Source organism: Lepidochelys kempii, chromosome 8 (assembly GCF_965140265.1).
Source record: "Lepidochelys kempii isolate rLepKem1 chromosome 8, rLepKem1.hap2, whole genome shotgun sequence".
In the NCBI taxonomy this organism is placed as follows: domain Eukaryota; kingdom Metazoa; phylum Chordata; order Testudines; family Cheloniidae; genus Lepidochelys; species Lepidochelys kempii.
In genome coordinates this window covers 35,625,337-35,648,096 of record NC_133263.1, presented here as the reverse complement: position 1 = coordinate 35,648,096, position 22,760 = coordinate 35,625,337, and the positions used below count along the sequence as shown (strand labels likewise).

The window sequence follows — 22,760 nt, the reverse complement described above, 5'->3', positions numbered from 1 at the left end:
CTACGCTAGCCTCATGCTGATTGCTGAGCCTGCCCCAAACCTCCCCTTCATTTCAGGCCATTCGAAAACAGGCTAGGCTGGAGCACTTTGGGAAATCAGCAAATTAGAAAATGAGGGACAGAGCCCAAGACGGCAGAAATGAGCAATGCAAACGGGCCTTTCTGGGCACCTGTCAAACAACACACGCATTAAAGCATGGCTCATGCATCCACATTTAAATGATAATACCTAGTGTCTTCTGTTCAGATGGTAACACGCTTTACCAAAGAGCTCACAAGCATTATCACCCAGGTTACAGATAGAGAGACGGCGGCACAGAGAATGCTGGGACTTGCCCAAGGTAAGCAACAGAGTCAAGACTAGAACTATGTCTTCTGCCAGTCGGAGACCTTACCCTCTGAACCACATGGCCCTTATTAAACCTGATCACTTAAAAGGACAAACTCTCAAGAGCTCAGCTTTACACCGCAGTCCCTTGCATTTATGTAGTGTCTGGGAAATGCAGCTAGTGTACAGTACAGTTCCAGTACTTAGTATGGGGTTTGATGAGAAAGAGAGAAGGAATGTCTTCACACAGCACACAGTCAACCTGCCAGGGGATGTTGTGAAGACCAAAACTATAACTGGGATTAAAAAATAATTAGATAAATTCAGGAGGATAGTTCCATCAGTGGCTACTAGCCAAGATGGTCAGGGAGGCAACACCATGCTCTCAGCATCCCTAGCCTCTGACTGCCAGAAGCTGGGAGTAGACGACAGGGGATGGCTCACTTGATGATTGCCTGTTCTGTTCATTCCCTCTGAAGCACCTGGCACTGGCCACTGTCGGAAGACAGGATACTGGACTAGATGGACCACTGGTCTGACCCAGTGTGGCTGTTTTTATGTTCTTATTAATTTCAAACTGCAAAAGGCATGTGAGCTGGCAGAAATTAATTATCCGACCTAGGACACTGGGGCCAACACCCTGGTTCTTGCAGAGCGCACCATGGGATCTTTAAGCAGCCACAAACGGTCAAGTCCTCTGGTTTACATCACCTCTGAATGGCAGCACTAGCAACATTCAGGGAAGAGCACTGCACACGGGGTATCCTAAACTATCTCCTGCTGATCCTTGGGTTCTGCTTCCAAGTTCAGACCCGGCTTGACCCTTCTGAGATCCCACCATATCACAGCACATGGAGGAGAAATAACAGACATCAGAAGAGACCAGTTTTGAGTTGTACCCTTTAAAGAAGAGGCTGTCAGGGAGTCAGCATTAGCTAAGGGAACTGAACTAGGAAAGCTTTTCAAAGCTCACATTGTGCTGAGGACCCACTGGTGAATGATACACAGCAAGACAAAGGAGTGTTCACCGGGGATTACAGGTCTTCCAGCCTGGATACTGAGGGAGATCTCCTACCCAAGAGTGACAGGAGGCTTATGCTAGGCACTGCTTGCTGTAAAGGCAGCAGGACAGGAAACTTACCAATGCCAGAAGAAACTTTCTAGCACGTAGGACTCCCCAGGGGCAGCGCGGGAATTCTGAGCTGGTGGAGATGTAATGCAGGAGCCAAATGTACCAGATAAATCCCTCTCCTTCAGTTCCGGCATAGCCAAGCTGGCTGAGGCTACTGATGGGGAATGGCAGGTTCCCCCAGGACAACTATGAAGCACTGCAACAGCACTCATGTGGACGAGGACAGGGTGGGCTAGTGAGGAATAACCATCTTCACCCCAAACTGGATCCACTGGCACAAACACATCCAGCCTCTAGCAAGGCTTGACAAAAGGAGGGATGGAGAATGACCTGCCCTGCAGATAGTCCCCCTCCCTCCAATCCTACACCCTCTTTTTTGGCCCAGGAGGAAGCCATGGTATTTTTTCCAGCAAAGGGTTTATCGGAAACCCGGCGGGGCCTGACATGTACCACGGAATACTCTACGGCCGTCCTGACATTGCGCGAGTGCTGCTTCCATCCCTGCAGGCACGGAAGAATCGGGACTGGTGTTAGGAAACACTGGCTCCTGATCAGAGTCTAAGTGGGTTGTCCCCAGGGGCAGCAGCTGGGGTTTCCCCCGCTTCCTCTGAAGCATCAGATAGGGACTATTGCCAGGGGCTGGATATTGGATTAGATGGACCAATAGGCTTATCGAGCAGGGCAATTCCTAGGTTGCCATAAACCCTCAGTCAGGTAGCTGCCTGTCCATGCACACTTCCCTGACTCCACTGATCTCAAGCACTTCAGCAGTCCAGTGCAAAAAGGCAAACTGACGGAGGAGGCTCAGGGCAGAGGCTGGTGCAGTCTCTTGAGAACCAGCGTCCTTTGCGTCCCAGGACTTTCCAGGCACTGGCGTTGGTGGGAGACGGCTTACAGCAGCAGCAAGCCGGGGAACACCAAAGCATCAGCTGATGATGAGCCGACCTGGCACGGGAGCTGCAGGCACTCAGGGCTGCATGTTCAAAGGGGCCTCTGCAGCTAACTTTTTTTGTGCAGCTAACTTCTGGTGTGTGCAGAACTCGCACACCTTTCAGCCCGAACACCTGTGCGTGCAAGTGTTTGTGTGGGCAAAGTCACTTTGGGTTGTTTTAGCTCCTCTGGGTATGTGGACCTCTGGGTTTGGCTCCCCTCTTGCCAGCTTTGGAGGGAAATCTGCACCCTGCCAGAGGCCAGCTCAGCAGCACCTTCTTCCCTGCCATACAAGGACAGACAAACCAGAGCTGAAGGATTTGCCCATGCACAGGGGCCCGTCAGGGACTGGACTTATGTCCTAGAGCCTGGACGACTGCCAACTTGAGGCTTAGGTGCCGCCAGGGATTTTCAAAGTTGCCTCGACAGGAAGGACCGAGCATTTTCCTCTATCCACAACTCACCCCACTTTGGAGATGGGGGTTCTCTTCTTCTCACGCTCCATCCAAATGCAAACACTCAAATGGCTGCACAATACAGGGCAGAAATAGCACCTGCCAGAGCGAACAGCAACGGCACAGCCGAGGCAGAGCAGGGGCCTGCCAGCAGCTGAACCCAGGAAGTACAGAAGCTCTGAGGGGCCTGTCAGAACCACAGATGTTCCGCGAGTTCGCACCCCGGCCGTAAGATGACTCATGATGGTGTATGTCCGCTCACACAGTGGCGAGCACATGACGCCTAGCCACGTGGGTGCGCTGCGTTCTGACCATGCTCACAAGAAGGGCAGGAGCACGACTACCTGGGGCCTTGCGTGGTTCCTCTGCTGTTCCCACAAACGGTTAGCGAGTCCCACTTCTCTGTGCCCAAGGGGATCCCACGTGAAACCCCCCCACAATCCCCTGCTCTGGCCCTAGCAGCTGAGGGCCTATGAGATAGCTGCCCAGATTGTCTCACAATCCACTGGTGCAACCGTGGCTGGACAACATGGAAGGCTGCAGTCAGGCCAACCCAGTTAACACGTGCCTGATGCTGCTGCTGTGTAGATGTGCTCTGCCCACCTGCGTGTTGGATTGGTGGGATCTACCTATGGCGTAGACAGTGATGACGGCTAGTGTTTTCAGGAGCGGGCCCACCCACATGGGAGCTGCGTAAAACAGAGACAGGTCTCAATCAATGGGAGGGGACGATGCACAGCACTGTGCAGGGTCAGGCCCACAGTAAGCTGTTTTGACTTGCTCACAAGACAATAAGCCGGTCCCGCCTGCTCAGAGCACACATCTGATTTCCTGGGCAAATTTATCTTGGGGGCTGAGCAAGCACCACGGCACAATCACTGTTTCTCAACAATTTCCGCAATTTGCAATCAAATCACTGGAGGAGGCAAAACAGCAATCGGAAAAGATGCTTTTGTGCTAGTGACATAGATGGTCAGCAGTGCCAGGAGCGAGCGCTGTCTTGGGAGCAGGGCTAGTCCTGGGTCCCAGCCGGGATTTCCAAAGGAAACGTCTTTTGCAAAAGACCTTTCGTTCATTCCCTTTGAAGCACCTGGCACTGGCCACTGTCAGAAGACACGACACTGGGCTAGATGGTCCATTGGTCTGACCCAGTGTGGCTGTTCTTATGTTACGTTCTTACGTTCAGATGGCATCAGAGAAGCCTGGCACCTGCTATCTATGACCCTGCCCATGCTATGGCTCAAAATGCAAGAGCAGCAACCCTCTTTGGAAGCGTTGGCCAAGACCATTCTGATGTGGCTGTTGATAGCAGAGCATCCTGAACATTCAGGGAGGGGATATTTTAGGTGACGGACAGCCGTGCTGGGTGTGGACTCTACTCCTCACCCCCGCTGTGACAGACAGCTCACTCCCCAGGACGTTATCCTCTGTCTCTCTTCCCTCCTTCCCCAAATGCTTTCCTCTACTTACTCCCTCTTCCTATGGCTAGGGATGGCTACTGCCCTCCACCACATGGTGGCCAGGCAAAACGGGCATGGCAGGTCTTTCCCTGGGTTTGGACATGCTGCTCTCCGTTCGGCAGAGCTAGCACAGCCCCAGCAGCACATTCAGACGGCAGGCGGCCCCTCCGAGTTAAGGTCATCTCACAAAACAGGGGACCAACATGGTTCTGAAGCCCTGGGCCATGAACTTCCCAAGGTCCCAAAAGCCAGCTCTACAGATAGCTCAGGAGGTGCATGAACCCCCGCGTGGGACTGACTTTCACTGACACCCCACATAGGCCTTATGCTGCTGGGGACACCAGTGCAATCAAGAGGAGTCACGGGGGCCAGAGATGGTATGTAGCCAGGAAGATCGAGTGTCTCTGAGTGAGGATACACCTTTAAACATAGCTTTCTGTCCATGCCCTGCGTTGCCTCGTTCCTAAGGGCTCAGGGCACTGCCTGAATTGAAGCCCAGCAGTGCACAGCCACGCTGACCCATGGTACATGGACACACTCCCAGTGCACAGCAGACCCAGGTTTCTACACGGGCAGGGGAGGTACCTCAAGTGCCAAGATCCCAGGGGCCTCCCTCACCTCCAGCACTCAGCCTGCTCTGAGGAACAGCTCCGCTGATAATGCTGAACCAGGGGCCAGACATGCCGATCTGAAAGGCCGATTCAGGTCTTTGTTTGGAGGAATACAGGTGCTAGAAAGTTCAGGACAATTAAGAAGTCCCAGGTCAAAGATGAGTCTGGAAAGGTTATAAGAGACTATGGACCCAATCCGGACAGGTGCCGAGCACCTCTGACTCTCCACGGTAGTTGTGTGTGCTAAGCACGTACTCAACCCCTCTCAGGATGGGGCTCTGTATAGAGAAGGAAGATGATGAATGAGTCACGTAAGTGCTTAGACTCATCTACTGAGCAAGCCAGTGCCTGGGCAGAGCCCCACTCACTTCAGGTCGCAGTGAATCAGACCTGTGTGCACCAGGCATTGAGCTGGACTGGTTGTTATTCAGAGCTGTTTGAACACTACTGCAAACGAACGTATACCAGGCAATGGGCTGATCTCTAACGCTTCACTCTCTCGCTCTATTTGCCCTTTGGCATGTGTGAATGGTCATCTAGGCCACATGATCTTGTTTCTGTTCTCCCATTGGATAACAGAACCTTTTGCATCACAGAAGAGGCACCTGAAAGAGATTTTAAAATGGCCACATATTTGCACTTGTATTCACAAGAGACCTGAACCTTCCACACTCATTCTTGTACAATTGTACAAGGGGGAGGAGCCCAAAGGTCATCAAAAATTAATACGGAATGTCATGGATGCCGTTGAACTGGATTCACAGAGTTCGTTCAAATGAGCGTATGTGAATATTGTTCTCCAGTGTTTGCCCAGCTAGCTCAGAAAGGGAGGAAGTATGGCTCTTGAGAGATTTTTGAAGCCACACAAGAATAACGTCAGGACAACACTTCCTTGTCTAGTCATCACCAGCAATGGAGGAACAGAGACCATCAGCAATACCTCTGCTCTCAAAACAGGAGCCATGACCATCTCCAGGGGGCGCTATTGAGCCAAGAAACTGAGTAGAACACAGTGATGTTGCGTGAATTTGTTGCAGTGCTTCGGCCAACGGTGATAGGTGAAGTTGGTGAAGGTTTAATCACCAATAAATTGTGTCGAAACACTGGTGACTTCCCAAATTTGTCTCACATTATGGAGACGACAAAGTCTAAGAGGAGGATATTTTCATCAGGAAAGAGACAAACAATGAACATTTCAGAAGAGGTTGAGTTCTATTGTGTACACAGCCCTCAGCACCACCAGGCTCCAGTGAGTGGAAGAATGCACTGGATCGCCTTAAAGCACATGAGAACTGCATCTCCCACTGGCCGGCAGCTCACAGTCTGCCACCCTGTCTTCACCTACCTACGCATATGGACTGAAAACTAGATAGGCAGTGTGAATGAGAATGCAGTTTCTGGGGCGATCTCATGGAAAGAGTGGCCATAAATGTACAGTATTTGAGGTTTCGCCCTATTTTGGTGACTGTAAGTTCCTTAGTTCTCCAAAGGATGGAATCTTACCTGAAACTTTAGAGCCAATAACAGCTATCAATCCATTTCTGCCTATGCACCTATCCACATCTGGGATTCCTGTTGAGTCACCTGTCCTACACCTATGTGTTATTCCAAATTCACTCAGAAAGGAAAGTGACCCATCCACTCAGAGGTCCCAAATCATAAATTAAAAGCCCGATTCCAGTGACTCCGATTTCCCAGTCAGCTGTAGAACAGGAAACAAATCAAACGGGTGGGCGTTCAAAGGGCTCCCCATGCAATTTAACTTCCATATTTAACTCATATTGCAGGAAGAAAACCCTCTTCAACCTAATGTGAGCTATGGAATCAATTGACCTGCTTTAGGACTCTTCAGAAAAGATGAACTTTTTTTTCCCCCTCTCCCTTTTTCCAGATCACTGACTCAGCAAATTAGAACAAGAATATAATTTAGCAATACAGCGGTTTTTGAAAGACACCAGTCCCCTCATACCCCTGCCACCCAAATAGATTTTTTTCCCCTTCACTATTCATTCAGATCTGATGCTAATTGAAAACTTAGAATGTGGCTAAGAAAACAGTAAGTTCTCTCCTTCAGAAGACGTCAGAGGTTGCATAATACCCTTGCAACCTGGTACAACATCTTGCTGCCTCAACTGAGGCCGAGGTGTTTTTAACCTTTGTTGGCTTCACAGGAGCAATCTTCAGCAGGAGGAGGAAGGCACACAGCCTAAGCGGTGGTCAAGCTACCAAAAATTGACCATGAATTAAATGGAATAATACAGAGGACCTTGTTCAGAGGACTCAGCCCAGCCAAGTGTGGTCACTAGTCCTAGCACAAAACACTGACTCACACTTGAGCCATTTCTGCTCAAGAAACAGCGGGGAGATTCAGTTCCCTCGTATCCGCACAGCTCATCCAGGTCAAGGTTGTATCCTTGACATGCAAAGGTTTGCTTTTGTTGCTACCTACATCGCTTTTGTGCTCGGGCTTTATAAAGCGCTACACACATCTCTACCACAACAAAACTAACACATGGGGATCAGAAAACATCTCTGGTCAACAGAATGTTTCCAAACAACAGGTCTTCTGGGATTTTAAATTCAAGCGAGAAAATTCAGGCAGACAGCGGGTGAACTGTCCTTCCACAGCTGAACTTCAGAAGCCCTGGTCAATCCATGGCTAGGAGATTTTATTTTAAAAAGCCAAAATACAGAGATAGATTTATGGGAAGAGCGTCTGATGATATAAAATGCCTACGCCAGGGATTCCCCCAACCCCCAATTTTATTGATCTTTCCTCATTGAAGGGATGGATGAAGTAGTGAATAGATGCACACATGTTGGCGTTAATAATAAAGCATAGTAGTTCCTTGCCATCTCACGCCTGAAATATGCTCAGAGGCACTGTATGCTCCTAACTCATGCCTAACTTTTCACATAATTTAAGCTGAAGTTTACTGAGAACAACTGAGTTCTGATCTTGCTCCACAAGGCTCTGGTTGAATTTCAGGCATGTCTGATAACTCAATCCCCACTGCCTGGCATATGGGCTCCAGATTAATAACCCATCTGCCCTGCACTAACACTCGATCAGGAATCAGCTTCACAAACCAGCGGGATATGTTGGGGCAGCTCTTTTCTAGCACCAAATCCTGCAGTCCTTACTCAGACTAAACTCCCAGTGATCTTAAAGAGTGTTTGCCCAAGTAAAAATTAAGGACCCAATCCTGAAAGGAGCAGAGCACCCGGGATGCTCACTTGATTCTGCTGGCTCGCAGCAGCTCCCAGGAGACACCCAGCACGCTCTGGAACTGGACACTGAGGAAGCCTATTGGACCAGGCCCACATTCCAGACATAAAAAAAGGAAAGATCAGGGGTCAGATTCCATTCCCAGTGACACTACTGTATATCTGGAGTAACTCTTCTTTCTTCAATGGATTCATATTGGTGTCCTCAAACTCAGAATCTAGCCCTAGGTAAGCTTAGGTTGTCTCAGTACTGGACATGTTTCCCAAATGAAGTGGCCATTCCCCAGTTGATCACACCAACTTTCAAGAGCTCATCCCCTAACAATTTGCACACAGCACAGTCATTTTCACAGGAATTAACCACAGCCTGTTTCTTCCCTTTCAGAACAAGGGGCAAACTAATGACTTACAGTGGAACACCAGTTTGAAAAAACAGGTTTAACAGATTGATAATGACTACCAGAGTGACCTTGAGACCTGCCCTGAAAAGCCTAGAATTCAGGGCCTGATCCAAAACCCACTGCTGTCCACAGACCACTGACTTCAGTAGGCTTTGGATCAGGCCCTCATCCCATGATTCACTTACTGGCTCAGGAATTGTACTAAGCAATGGCTAGCTAGCTGGCAGGTGCAATTGTGAGACACTCCCCTGTTATACAAGAAAGGGGTATTAAAACTCAAAAGCCCCTACAGGAGTCAATAAAAAGGATACAAATCTACTGAGGGTTGTAATCATCATGGCAAGACCTATTTCAGGTGATATTACTGCTAATTACTAATCAGAATACAGTCGATCAGCATGGGGGGGGGGGAACGCTGACAATTTGTGTGTTGCTAAAGGCAGGAATTGTTAAGAAGGAAAAAGCCCCGGGATTTTATCATCTCTATCAACATCCAAAGGACAGCAGACCAAGAGAAAGGTTAGGATGTCGGACTACAGCCAGTTACCTCCAGCGCTGCAGACGGCTTCTTTTTGAGTTCCTCACATTTTCGGAATTTGCAAATCTGGTGGCCAGTTTTGCGATTCCTACAACTGCTGCACTGCTCGCAGTTTATCCGTCTTCGGCATGGAGGGCACATGCCACATCTTTTCCGTTTCTTTTTCCCAGAATTGATGGCAGATGCCAATTCATTCTGCATTGGGTACTCTGCCAAGCCAGCCATATGGAGCGCGCTCTCTGCCAGAAACACGCCAGCAGGGGTCATAATGAAAAGGCCTGGGTTTATGGGAAAAGCCCCCAGGTAAGGAAAATCAGAAGGGCTGTTCATTGTCTCTGCAGCTGAGACCGCTTCCATATCAGAGATACCAGTCCCGTGGTCATTTGGTAAAGGAATGTGCTCCTGTACCACTCTTTTGAGCATATCTGTAGACTGAGCAAACTGTTGTAGGCTGATCTGTCCTTCTGATGAGATTTCTGACGCCCTGTCTGATTTGCTCAGCATACTAGAGATATTTTTGTGCTTTGAGGTAGAGTGACTTTTATCCACAGTTGTGGCTTCATTGCCATTAGCTAAGGAGGTTCCTTTCTCTGAATGTTCGCTTACCGAGCTGCTGCTGCTGAAGGTGGAGTAATGGGAGAGTGGACGCGATTTCTTAAGACTTTTGTTCAAAGGTTCACTTATGATCCCACTTTTGTTCCTCCTCTCGGAGTTAACAGGGGGCTGCGAGTCCTCTGGGTTATTTCTGTCCAACATGTTGGGCTTGTTACCAGCGTCTTGAGGGGCACCAGGATTAGACATGGTGTTAAAAAAAACCAGAACCAAACCAAAAAACCAAACCCCACTCGCAGCGGCAACTAACCAACCAACCACCAAAAAATGAAATAATTATAATCAACGGGGGAATCCTTCCAACGCTGCTGCAGGGGTCTTCAGGGCAAGGTCAGTGCAGGGTCATCATCTGCGGTGCTGGTACAAAACATACGGCTCTGGAAGTAGAAAACAATAGACAGTTAGCAGTGGCACAAGCGACCGTGCTTTCCAAAGCCGCTCTCCGGCTCCCTGCAATGAAAGCCTCAGCTCCAATAACAATGAACTGGCAGGGCATGGACCTAGACTGGGATCAGTTAGCCTACGCCGTCACATTTAAAGAGTCACCATCATGAGTTTCAAAGGAATGGCCTGGCCTGGCTGACTAGCAGCGCCCTGAATTGCTAATGCTCCAAGGACTTGATTCCCGTTTCCCACTGGCGGAAATGAGGAGGAACCCCACCAAAGCCAGAGGCCCAGAGCCTCTGCTCCGGCTGAGCCGTGTTCGGCACAGGTCCGTAAAGTGAGGAGAGTCTTTAAGTCACCTTTGTGCTGCCCTGATTCTGGGGCTGCCTGCCTGGTCCCTAGAGCACCATTGAATCTATTTCCTTCCCACATCCCCAGCAGCCATCCCTGAAGCTGAGGATCCGTCAGACACAGTGGCATCTTGTCCATGCCCCCTTTTTCCTAGCCACACACCCAGGCAGACAGATTTCTCTTAATGCCAGGCTTGAGGTTGTTGGATCAGAGCCAGGGACTGGCCCAATGGCATTGCACTAGGGTACAGCTGGTGTGAGAAAAGAACCAGGCCCCGGCAATCTAATCTGCTTTCCCCATTTATGCGGATTCATTTTCCCTTGTCTCACCCAGCTCGGGCAGCAACTAAATGGGTCAGTCTGTGTTTCTGGCCTGTCTCCCTCTCGTGTCCTCAATCGCTGCCTGAGCATGGCTGCTGCTCGAGGAGTTCCTGGAGCTGCAGTGGGGATTGCTGCTTCTTCTTCTTCTTCTTTTAGAGAATGAACACTTGCCTTGGGAGTCAGAGAGGAAAGTGACGAGACCATCCCCTGTGATGAGAACGTCCCTCTCCGTGCTGCATATCAGAACCCAGAGGTTTGGCCTGCACTGAGCTGGTGTAATCCCGCTAGTGAAGTGGTCCTCAAACTGTGGGTCGGGACCCCAAAGTGGGTCACAACCCCATTTTAATGGGGTCACCAGGGCTGGTGTTAGACTTGCTGGGGCCCAGGGCTAAAGCCGAAGCCTGAGGGCTTCAGCCCTTGGTGGTGGATCTCAGATTACAGGCCCCCTGCCTGGGGTAACAGGGGTTTGGCCCCCCACCTGGGGTGGTGGGGCTCGGGCAGGCTCAGGCTTCGGTCCCCTGGCCTGGGGTTTTGTAGTAATATTTGTTGTCAGAAGTGGGTCACAGTGCAATAAAGTTTGAAAACCCCACTATAGTGAACAAGTCTGCAAACAGCAAAGACAATCGGAGAAGCTTCCTATGGCCCAAATGGGCTGGATTCTGATCTCACGTACGCCAGTGTAGCCCCACTGCCTCCAGCTGAGTCCCTCCTTGCTGTGTAAGGAAGTCCTGGTACTGCTACCCTCAGCATTGAGCGCCCGGGTACGTTTCCTGAAGGGTGGCCTCCCCTGGGTAGTGCCCGTGTCCGGGTCACTGCAATACCACAGCAGGTACAAGTCAAAGCACTCACCCGCCAGGCGCCCAGCTGGAGGAGAATGGGAGGAGGTGCTCCAGTGCCAAGCCCCTGCGCCCCGACCCCACTCCTGGGCTGGAGCGCTGGGTGGGAGAGTGGAGCGGGACAAGCTCCCAACCCCGTTCCCTGGCTGAAGCGCCGGACGGATGGAGGGGGGTAAGCGCTGGGGCCGGAGCAGAGCCGGGGCTGCGGGGGTGGGCATGGATGCTAAGTGGATGGGCCATGGCCCACCCAGGTGCACCTGTGGCTACGCCCCTGCTCTGACAAGGCCCCTCCCCCACCCCCATCACTGTCTCAGGGTCTGAGCCTCACAAACCCGCCCAGCCCAGCCCACTTGGCGTCACAATGTGGCATCTTCTCTGCTTTAAACCAACAAGCCCTGATTATTCCCAGCGCCAAGAGTGACAGCTGCGTTATCTCGTTGGCATGCTCCTCGCTGCTCTTGTCTATCCGTCATTCCTCCCTTTCTTCTAGGTGTTCTGCAGCAAATGTCTTATTCAATATGACTGCATGGCCTGACCCAGCTACAGAGTGTTTAAATCTCTCCTCAGGCCTGCTGTAATTAAAGAGAAGAGGCTTGCAAATACGGGATCATACAGTCTTCCCACATTACATGACCTCTCTGCCAACACACAGGCACACAGACACGGCGGTGCAAGCTCTAAAGTGGAATCTGTATCTCCTCCTGGCAAGATCAGTGCGCTGGGAGACCATACTGGAGGAAAGGGAAGAGGTCCCATCTCACCCTAATAAGGGAAATGCCTTGACTCATGAGTGAAATGGTCCGACCACTGTACTATTATCCCTTTCTTCAGCGCTTGCATATTGTAATGTAGCGGGCAGCTATGTAGCCGTTCAGCCTGGCGGTCACAAACAGGGGTCAGGGCATTGTGGCTGCCCTGTTCCTCTCACCCCCCATGTTAGTAAATGGGAGGGGGATCCTGGCTAGCTGGAAGGGGTGGGCCTGAGATATGGAGAAGGCTGAGATGTAGGATATTAGCACTGCTGCAGCAATGACAGGACCAGCTCAGGTAAACCGGTGCAGCTCCCATGGTAATCTATGGGCCAAAGTCAGCAGTGACCTAAAAGATGGTGAGAAGATGCAAGTAAGGGATGAAGTAGGGTATCTCGCACCAATCTGTCACTGAGTCAGCGTGCAAAGCCATAACTGCCGCCGCTGGAGTCAGCGGGTCCCAGGCAAGTCTCTCTCCAGCAGCACTCTGGGGTGTCACACCTTTATTGCAAAAACGCCTGTAACTGGCATGGCAGGGGCCCAGAGGGGAGCGAAGCAGGAAAAGCATCTAACAAGAGGATGTGAGATAAAGTCACCCAGCCTCCTTATCTTACACCCTCCTGTTACTGCTTTTCCTGCTGCCCTTCCCTCCGCCACCCCCTTGGTGTGGAAGTCACACTTGTTTTGCACACCTACGTGCTGAGCGGCTAGCACCCGGCCTGTAACTCTCACCCAAGCTCGACATTCTCAGGGCCCCAATCAGCTGAGTCTGAAGGGTCGTGGGAGGCCTCGGAGGTGCCCGAACAGGGACAGTTTGCTGCACAGGCAGAGAGAGGGTGCAGAGAGACCAGCATGAGCTGGGTGCTGTGGCAGGCTCCGCAGATACCCTATGGGGAAGGGGAATGATCAGGGGAGCGGAGGGGGGGGTATCTCCTCATGGCAAAATCAGCGTGCTGGGAGATCACGTTGGAGGAAAGGGAAGATCTCCCAGCTCAGCCAGGTAAGGGAAATGGATCGACTGATGAGAGAAATGTTCCTACCCTTCTTCAGCTCTCATGTGTTACAATTTCAAGTGCATCCATGCATCTCTGCAGCCTGGGGGTCACAAACAGGGCTCACTAGGAGCAAGCGGTGGCAACCCCCACATAAATCAACACACCAGGAGCAGCCTGGCTATCACACTGGAAACAGAAGCCAACGTGGCGGGCGCAGCCAAACAGGGACAGACAAATCCAGCACGGGCACCAGGGGGCGCAGAGCCACTTATGGCCTCTCTGAATCAGTGCTAAGGGCTACATGCAAAGATCAAGCCCCATAACGCTAGCCCCACGGAATAGTTATACAGGGCCCTTCATCCTAAAGGTGCCCAAAGAACTGGCAGACTGGCAGCTCAGATCTTCTTCCCCCCATTGCAAATCCCACACGAACAGGCCTTGTGCAGGGGACTCTGCAAAGTGAGGGTGGCACCCCTACCAAACACAGGAGGTGGATTGCATCCACATGACTGCAGATTGGCACTAGCCCCAGATCCTTCCCCTGCCCCATGGGGTAATTTGAGGATGCTGCCATAGCACCCATGCCAGTCTCTCTGCACCCTTGCCCTGCCTATGCAGCACAACCGTCCCTGCTTGGGAGCACCCAGGGCCTGCTACAGCCCTGACTTGACTGAGCTGATTTGGCCCACGGAAGCTGTATGCAATATACAGCTGTCTACATGCAGTACATGCCAGTTCTGATGGGCAGTCGGGACTTCTACCGCCAAGGGAGTTGATTTCCTCCCAGTGAGCAGGGCTGGCTGTTAGCACCGCTGTTTATCTGGGAGGCAGATGCTCCCACGGAATATAAAATGGATTGCTCCCCCAGCACCCCCGGTCCCTGCTGGGCTTCTGAGCTCCCCGGGAACAGGAGTGGAGCTTAGGCGCTTCAGAGCTCGCACAATCCGGTGGCTACAACCCCTGCTGAGCTTAGAAGCGGGATGTCTTCGGATAATTAGGATGGCTCTGTAATTGGGATAACAGGTTGTCCAGCAGCCAATTAAGCAGCTTCTTCTCTATAGGCAGCCACCTCTGGGGTGGAAAGTGGCAGGTGTTGCAACACTGTGCAACAGTTCAGCCCCAGAAGCGAGCATGAGCCCCACCTCCACTTGGAACTGGAGGGGTAACATAGGGAGGTAGAATGTAATTACCCAGCTTGCAATTTGGCGAGGACTCGAGGGCTAACATCGGGACGGGATTATTAACAACCCTGCACAATCAGGAACGTGGGTTTTAGGAACTTGTCATTAAACTCAATCTGGGGATTCTGATCTCAACAGGCCTAATGTAGTAAAGGAAAAGGAAAACCCAAGATGTTCTTTCTTGTGTCCACATTCGGGAAGCCTGCTCAGGACCACAGACATGCTGCCTAGACAGAAATCTGCAGAGACTGTGCAGAGCACTGAATAAGGCCTGGTTTTACTGGCATGCTCAGCTCACATTTCCGGCTCATTTGCAATCGCCAGAAGTTTCAGTTGTAAACGACTTTGCTCAGGCACTTTTCGGCGCTCCTGACATTTCCTCTGAATCGTGCCTCAATGTTTTGTTTGCTAGGAAGTGTCAGGGTTACAACATTCATCATGGAAAGGGAAGACACCCATGTGAAAATAGAGATCTCAAGTTCTCTGTCGTTCGGACCAATCAGGGTAAATATTATACATTCAAAGAATGAAATGGATGCCCTATGGGGAAGGGTTGATTATAGGATATGGAAATTTGCATCTCTAGGTCACTGAATACAGCTTACGGCTGATCAATATTGACCAACACTCATTACCATGTCATGTCAACATAATCAAAAAACACTATCCCAGCCAGCACCCTAATAGCTCCCATTCTTCTCAGTCTTGTATGTCTCTATATAGCTACCCGCTGGTCAGTATGTGTCTCCATCAGTTATATACAAAGGCAGATCCTCTCTCATGGGCAGTGGTAATGGCCCAAATGCTACAGCAATGGTTTTCAACCTTTTTTTCATTTGCGGACCCCTAAAAACTTTCAAATGGAGGTGCTGACCCCTTTGGACATTTTAGACATAGTCTGCGGACCCCAAGGGGTCCCTGAACCACAGTTGAAAACATCTGCACTATGGCTAACAGCAGTGATCTGATCTTAGTAATACCGGTGTGAATGAGAAGTAACTCCACACAAGTAAATGGAGTTACACTAGCGTAACCCTGAAGTCAGTGAGCCCATCTGTTCCAGGACAACACCACAGTATCTTTTGATAAGGGATGGTCATTACACAGCATGAAATTAGGGAATGATTTTAGGTGCTGATCATAAATGGTTTTACAAAGGACAGCTAGATTGGAGGGGGTTTACTGGCATCTAAGCTGTTGTGAGATCACATCGGGGAGTGAGAATCCGGCCTCTCCAAGCATGGGATCTGCTCCTGGTCAAAGACAATGGCCCCATCTCATGTGTACTTGCACGTGTGGGTATGCGCGTGTGCGTGCACAGCTTCAGTGGGCCCATTCACATCTCCTACGCGGGTTTCATCTGACCCCATTCAGCTCTTGGGTTGGGTGTAAGCCATGCATGGCTCAGTGAGGCAACCCCTTTTGCGACCTGCTTTCTTGATGGGCACTTCTTGGAGGGCCCTTTGTGGCAGAAGACACTGCAAGGCTCAATACAGATGTATCCTGTGGGGAAGGAGAAGTGGTTACCTAGAGGCACCAACCTGACTGGAGCAAGAACCATAAGTCCCTCTTGCCCAGTAAAAACAATGGGGAAGGAGAGGAGACACATGACGGCTGGAGGAGATAATGGCAGGCGGGGAGAGACTTCTGGTAGGTCATTTAGCCTCTCTGAGTGGATTGTGATGGGACAGGTTTCATTATCCCTGATAGCTGAGCATCCAGTCTAGCCCTGGCCAGCTCCATAGTAATGCAGCCTGTCTGAGATGGGTAGGACTGGACCCCTCTGTCTCAGGGTCTTTGCATCAGTTGACTTCTCCTGAGGTTGTCAGTGATGGTGACCCCGTTGTTTACAGCCTTGACTATTGCAGCTCCTTCCCCTACAGCCTCCCCACCTCCCAGCTCGCCTGCTGCTGCCCATCTTCTCACACATGACCACTGTCCCATTTCCTCTGCTCCCCCAGCACCAAAACCAACCTTCAGGGCTTGTCCACACATTCAGGAATAACTATGCCACTTGAAATCCACACCCTACCTTCTTCCAGAATAGCTTTCCTGGGGAGATAAGCCCTTAGAGCTTTAAAAAAAACAAAACAAAAACCACCCAGCAGTGGCTAATCCACAATGGGAGAGGAAAGATATTGGAAGGGGAGATATAAGAACCAGGATGGGGAGGGAAAGAAAGAAAGAAAGAAAGAAAGAAAGAAAGAAAGAAAGAAAGAAAGAAAGAAAGAAAGAAAGAAAGAAAGAAAGAAAGAAGAGAGAGCAGACTAGAAGGAGAGGTAGAGAGGGAGGAAAACAAAGACAGCGACAAACTCAATGGCAGCTCTTGTCGCAGTCAGGAAGCCGGTCCAGGCACTGTAAGCGGCAGGAGTGTCTGAGGCAGCTGGCTTGCTGACCACAAGAGACTGGCCTTTAGGCTGGCAGCCGAACTAAGGAGTGTGTCTGGGAAACAAAGGGGCCTCTGCAGCGACTCCTCTGGCCATCTGAGTTACAGCGCCAACAGGGAGTCCTGTCCAGCCCTCCCGGCCAGGGAGACGAGAGCTGTGATGGGCGAGGGGAGCGTTTTGGGGGCAGGGCTCTCACAGGCACCGGGCAGGAGAGGGGCAGCTGGATAAAGGAAGGGAGGGGGCTCAGGACTTTCCAGGCTACATCTAAGTGTCAAGCTGACGGCCCCGATCCAGCAGAGAACCAAGTGGGCGGAGCGCTATGCGATTCCCTGCAGGCGCTGGGAACTGCCCAGGCACAGGCCACACTCTGTGTGTGTCAACTTTGTGGGGGCCCATCCCCACTTCCTGAGGGGATGTCAAACCCCAAGGAGCATTAGAGGCTCTCCTATGGTCACTGCTCTGTGCTGGCCTGTGCACCCCCTTTCTTACACCACAGTGCCTTGTTGCTGGCTTTTTTCACGACCCTACTCCTCTCTTTGCAATAATGGACCTTAATTAGCAAATAATTCTATAACGGAAGAAGACATGCACCCCCCTGCCACCCATCCCCCCCCCCGACAATTCACCGGGCACAGCGTGTCATCTGGGCTCCGTCAGAAGGTGCTTAGTTTCAGCCAGAGCATTAAGTGTCATGTGACACACCCATTCATTCAGGTCTTTATACACGGCAGCTTAGCAGGCTGGAAAGATGCCAGGGTTAAAGGGGACGCTGTCAAGGTCGGGAGGGCCCAGATTGACCCTATCAGATTTAGAGCTGTTTGAAAAGGTCAGGCAGCTCCTGGGGTTCCTGTTTTAGCCCAAATGCTTTGGTGCTGTTATTCTATTGCCCACTCCCCGTCCTCCCTGCTTCCCCCGAGATTATCCTGCAATGGCAAACAAGCCAGCCATGCAGCCGGACACTGTGCACAACTCATCCAGCCACGGGCAACCCTGCAACAGCGAGCGACAGTGCAGTGATCCAAGGGACACATGGGCAGCGCCTCAGTGAGAGCCAGGCCAATGCGCACAGCACAGTGGCTCCCAGCCACGTCTGAAAGCCAACACAGGGAACTTAAAAACATGCCACCTCATGTGATCCAGCAACCCTACAAAAACAAACCAGCTCACACAGCCCCAGCACTCAGGCCAGCAACCTTACAACAACAAACCGGTGCACACAGCACCAGGCAAACCCTATAACAACAAACCAGTGCACACAGTCCAAGTACCCAGACCAGCAACGCTACAACAACAAGCCAGTGCACACAGCCCCAGCACTCAGACCGGCAACCCTACAATAACAAACCAGTGCACACAGCACCAGGCAACCCTACAACAACAAATCAGCGCACACAGCCCTAGCACTCAGGCAGGCAACCCTACAATAACAAACCAACACGTATGTAATGAAGATAAAAGGTGGCTGATAAGGAAACATTTCAATTTCAAGCTTCCAAAGATTTAGTATGTCTATGGTGAGGAGGTAAGAGCTTTATAAGTTACTGAGACCCCTTGAGATTATCCTGCCAAGCCCTTAGCCTGGTGCTTGGCCACAGGAGCAAGCAGCTGGCAGAAGGAAGGAAGCACAAAGAAGGCAGAGGTGACTGATTTTGAGGCCACTCGGCACTAGCTCAGCATCCCTTCCTGGAGCCCTGCACCCTGCGCTGGATCAGTGAGAGGCAGCTACTCGCAGCTGAGAGGGGGCAGAAGGGAAGCATGGGCTCTGCACAATGAGCACTTCCTGGGGAAGGCTTTGCTGCCTAACTGAGGGGGCAGCCCACCCTTTGCCAAGACACAACACAACCCAGAGGGGACTGAGTGGGAGCTGTGAGACCACAGCACCGTCACAGAAACAGCCCGAAAACGCAACCACACAAACCGCAGGCTGGGCAGCATTCAGATGGGGCTCCCCGCCGTTAACGGTGATGTGCCAGCCCTTGGCAGTCTGCCCCCAGGGAGAGAGGGAGCCGTTCCACCAGGTGCCCTGCACATTGGTTCCTTTTTCCTTCACCATCAGATCAAACAAAAAACCGCAAAGCATGTTTTCTCCATCCCATCCCCCAGAAACTGCTCCAGAATCCTCCTGAATCTGCTCAAATACCCCGTCCCCAAAAACTGCTGCAATATCCCTCACCCCCACCCCCAAATCTACTCCAATACCCCCCACCCATCACTCCATGAAATCTCCCTCACTTTTCCATGTCCCTACCCTCACAATGCCCAGATCTTGCCCCACGTGACTTTCTTTACTATCCCTCAGCACCATCCCTCTGCCCATCGTCCTCTGCACCCCCCACTGCTCCTGCCCTGTTCTTCTCCAGTGCCCATGCCCTGTGGAAGCTGACCTGGGTAACGAGGCTTTGGACATGTTCCTACACAAATCAATTGGCCAGGGGTTGGCCAGGGACTTTGCTGGGTGCCAGAGCGGCTGCAGTGGTTACGGGGTGATGCTGCTTCATGAGTTTTCTGTTGCTGTGTCCCCCAGAAATGGGTGGGATACACAATGCCCGGAGCCAAGGGGCATCTCCAAGCCCTACTCCAGTCCTGGGGACAGGTTCTCCCCATGCACTCACCACCACCGCATACAGCCGTGCAGGAGGGATGTGTCCCAGGGATGCTCTGCCTGAGGGGATTCCTACACCTTTGCTCTTGTCAATATTGGATTCAAAGCACTCGGACCAGCCCCCACCCCTACTCCCGGTTTGATTCCAGCTAGTGCTTTCTTCTCAGATGTCCCATCACACACCTTCCGCCCCACGGTGCCGCAAGATCAGAGCTCCCACATGCAGGCAAGCCACTGTTGTGTAGCTTCAAGCCCCACAGCTGCTGCTTATTGCTGTGAGTCGGGGAATCTCCCCCATACTCTGCTGTGAGGCAGAGAAACTACAGAAGCCAGAGGAGCTGCCTAAGCCTGTGCTCCTGAGAAAGGAAGGACGGCCATGGCCACCTGCTGCTTGGTGGGGGTGACCGTATGCTTCCAGCCATGATGGGGATAGCTGCAAAGCACACGGGAGGGCGCTGCTCAATTCAGAGCTGCTCTGTGCTCATGTCTATGGCTTGCAGTATACGGACAAGCCCTTCCCAGCTAGAGAGAGGAGACCTAGGGTGGGGTGGGGTTGGAGACCCCACACAGACCTCCTCCCTAGTCTGGAGCATTTCAGGGGCTGTAGGTCTCTGCAGCACTCCATGTCTGGCTTAGCTCTGTTAGAGAAGTGGAGTCACGGGGTTTACTCTAGGGATGAACTTGGCCCTGGAGGTGGCATTCCTTGCAACAATGCTGGCTAAGCAGTGATGATAGATCAGTGCGGTTGGGGGCTCCAGATAAGAACTTCCTTGGAGGAAGCGAAAAGGCACTCAGGAGCGAGAGGGAGGAGCAGAGGGCAAGGCACAGCTGCTCAGAGCCAGCTCACATCCAGCCTGGAGACGACCTGGCTTTCAGAAAGGATATCCCGGAGCAGAGCGGCAATGCAGTCAATGGGAATCTTGCAGTGGCTCACCATAATCTTATTCACAATCAGTGGAACCAGTTCTGTTGGCAATCCCCTCTTGCTTATTAGAGGTCAGTCTTTTCTGGGCCCAAACCAAAACCCTGGCTCCAAACACCCACAGTCTCGGAGAGGGGTCCCAACGCCAGACTGGAATTCCTTGTTACGATGGGCCAGATCAAAACTCTGAACCCAGCACCCACGAGCTTTGGGGTGCAGGAACCCCGCAGCAGAACTGTCTCAACTGCGCTAACCCCTAGATGAAACTGCTCAGCAGGGATTATTTGGGAAGTGGCATGACACAGGGGACAAGGCATTCAGCTGACTTGAGGTCTAGTCCTGGTTCTTCCACAGGTCTCCTATGTGACTGGGGTGAGACACTTGCCCTGCCTGTGCGGCCGGTATCTGTACCAGGGAGCTAACGCTACCTACCTCACTTAGAGATCTGTGGATGGAAAGAGCTAGATATTATTATTTCTACTCTGTGACTTCACCTTCAAGGGCCACTTGTCCAGAGAGCTGCCCATGGCATGAGATACACATGTGGCTGTAAGGACCAAGACAGGCACTGCTAGAATGGCCCAAATCACAGTGCTTTCCACTTATCCCCAAACTTCCATCCAACATCACTCTCCTTATCCAAAGTGTCATGACCTGGGCTTGGGAAGTCAGGCTTAGTGGTAGGGTTGCCAACTTTCTAATTGTACAAAACTGAACACCCTTGCTCCGCCCCTTCTCTGAGGCCCCACTCCTGCACTGAGGCCCTGCCGCCGCTCACTCCATCCCCCCTCCCTCCATCGCTCGCTCTCTCCCATCCTCACCCACTCACTCATTTTCACTGGGCTGGCTCAGGGGGCTGGAGTGTGGGAGGGGTGAGGGCTCCAGCTGGGGGTGTGGGCTCTGGGGTGGGGCCAGAAATGAGGAGTTCATAGTGCGGGAGGGGGCCCCAGGCTGAGGCAGTGGGTTGGGATGCGAGAGGGGGCTCTGGCTCGGGGTACGGGCTCTGGGGTGGGGCCAGGGATAAAGGGTTTGGGGTACAGGAGCGGGCTTTGGGCTGGGGGTGGAGCCGAGGGGTTCAGAGTATGGGAGGGGGCTCCGGGCTGAGGCAGGGGTTTGCGGTGTGCGAGGGGGTACAGGCTTTGGGCTGCAAGTGCAGGTTCCAGGATGTGGCCAGAAATGAGGGGGTCAGGGTGTGGAGGGGGCTCCGGGCTGGGGCAGGGGGTTGGAGTGCAGGAGGGTGCGGGCTCTGGGAGGGATTTTGGGTGTGGAAGGGGGATTCCGAGCTGGGGGAGGAGGTGCGGGGAGGGGGGTTCAGGCTCCAGGAGGGAGTTTGGGTGTGGGAGGGGATTCCAAGCTGGGACAGGGGGTTGGGGTGCGGGAGGGGGTGTGGGGTGCGAGCTCCAGGAGGGTGCAGGAAGGGGCTCAGGGCTTGGGAGGAGGGGTGGGGTGTGGGGAGTGGACTCTGGGTGGCGCTTACCTCAGGGGGCTCCCTGGAAACTGTGACATGTCCCTTGGCTCCTTGGTGGAGGCACTACCAGGAGGGTCTGCACGCTGCTCTGCCCACAGGCGCTGCCCCTGCAGCTCCCATTGGCTGCAGATCTCGGCCAATGGCGCTCAGGGCAGGGCAGGGGAACCGTGCCAGCTTCCAGGAGCCGAGGTCCAGGGTCAAAACCAGAGTCAGAGTCTAAGAGCGAAAGCCTGAGTCCGAGCCCAGAGTCAGGGTCCTAGTACCAATGCCAGGGGCAGGAACAGAGCCAGGGCTCAAGGGGCAAAGTTAGTGTTCGTAGCCAGAGTCAGAGTTCAAGCACCGAAGCCTGGGGTCGGGATTAGAGTCGGAGATGCAGGGTGGAAGCTGAGGGTCCAAGCCGTAGTCAGAAGTCCAAAGGCAAGCCAAGAGGCAGGACCATTGCTACAGCTGGCAGGGGAGTCTGCCTCATTGCATGGACACTTCCTGGAATTCCTCCTGGGCTTAAATAGGGCACCTGGACCAATCAGGGGCCATGAGGGAAGCTGTCAACCCAGCTTTCAAGGTGGTACTTCCTGTGGTGTTTCTCCTCATAGGGTCTATGTGGTAATGCATGAGGCCCTACCACAGGTAGCAGCACGGAGGCACCGGCCTGCTGCAGATCCTTAGGGAAAGCAGCATTTGTATTAAGAGGCATTCTTAGCAAACAAAATCTTCCTGGAGTTTACCCCAGATACCAGTCAACAGTCATGCATCCTGGCACCAACGCACAGCTACGGCATTCTCTGAGGACAACGCTCTAGGAAATATCCATCGGACACTTAATCTAATAAGAATCCTTCCTGCAGGGATTATGATCTGTAGATCTCAAAGC

General features: G+C 52.2%; 1 protein-coding gene across 10 annotated transcripts in view; it reads right to left on the bottom strand.

Annotated features, from left to right (window-relative positions):
* Nucleotides 1–22,760, bottom strand: part of CXXC5 (CXXC finger protein 5) — a 101,759-nt gene that overhangs the window by 4,097 nt on the left and 74,902 nt on the right. For 8 of the 10 annotated variants that reach the window (XM_073356037.1, XM_073356036.1, XM_073356035.1 and 5 more), the window contains one exon: nt 9,092–10,071. In XM_073356037.1, the coding sequence (XP_073212138.1) occupies nt 9,092–9,883 (792 nt within the window). In that variant the 5' untranslated portion in view covers nt 9,884–10,071. Of the gene's footprint in view, nt 1–9,091; nt 10,072–10,758; nt 10,835–16,484; nt 16,506–22,760 lie in introns of those variants that run through there. The other 2 variants (XM_073356041.1, XM_073356039.1) reach the window with 2 other exon arrangements.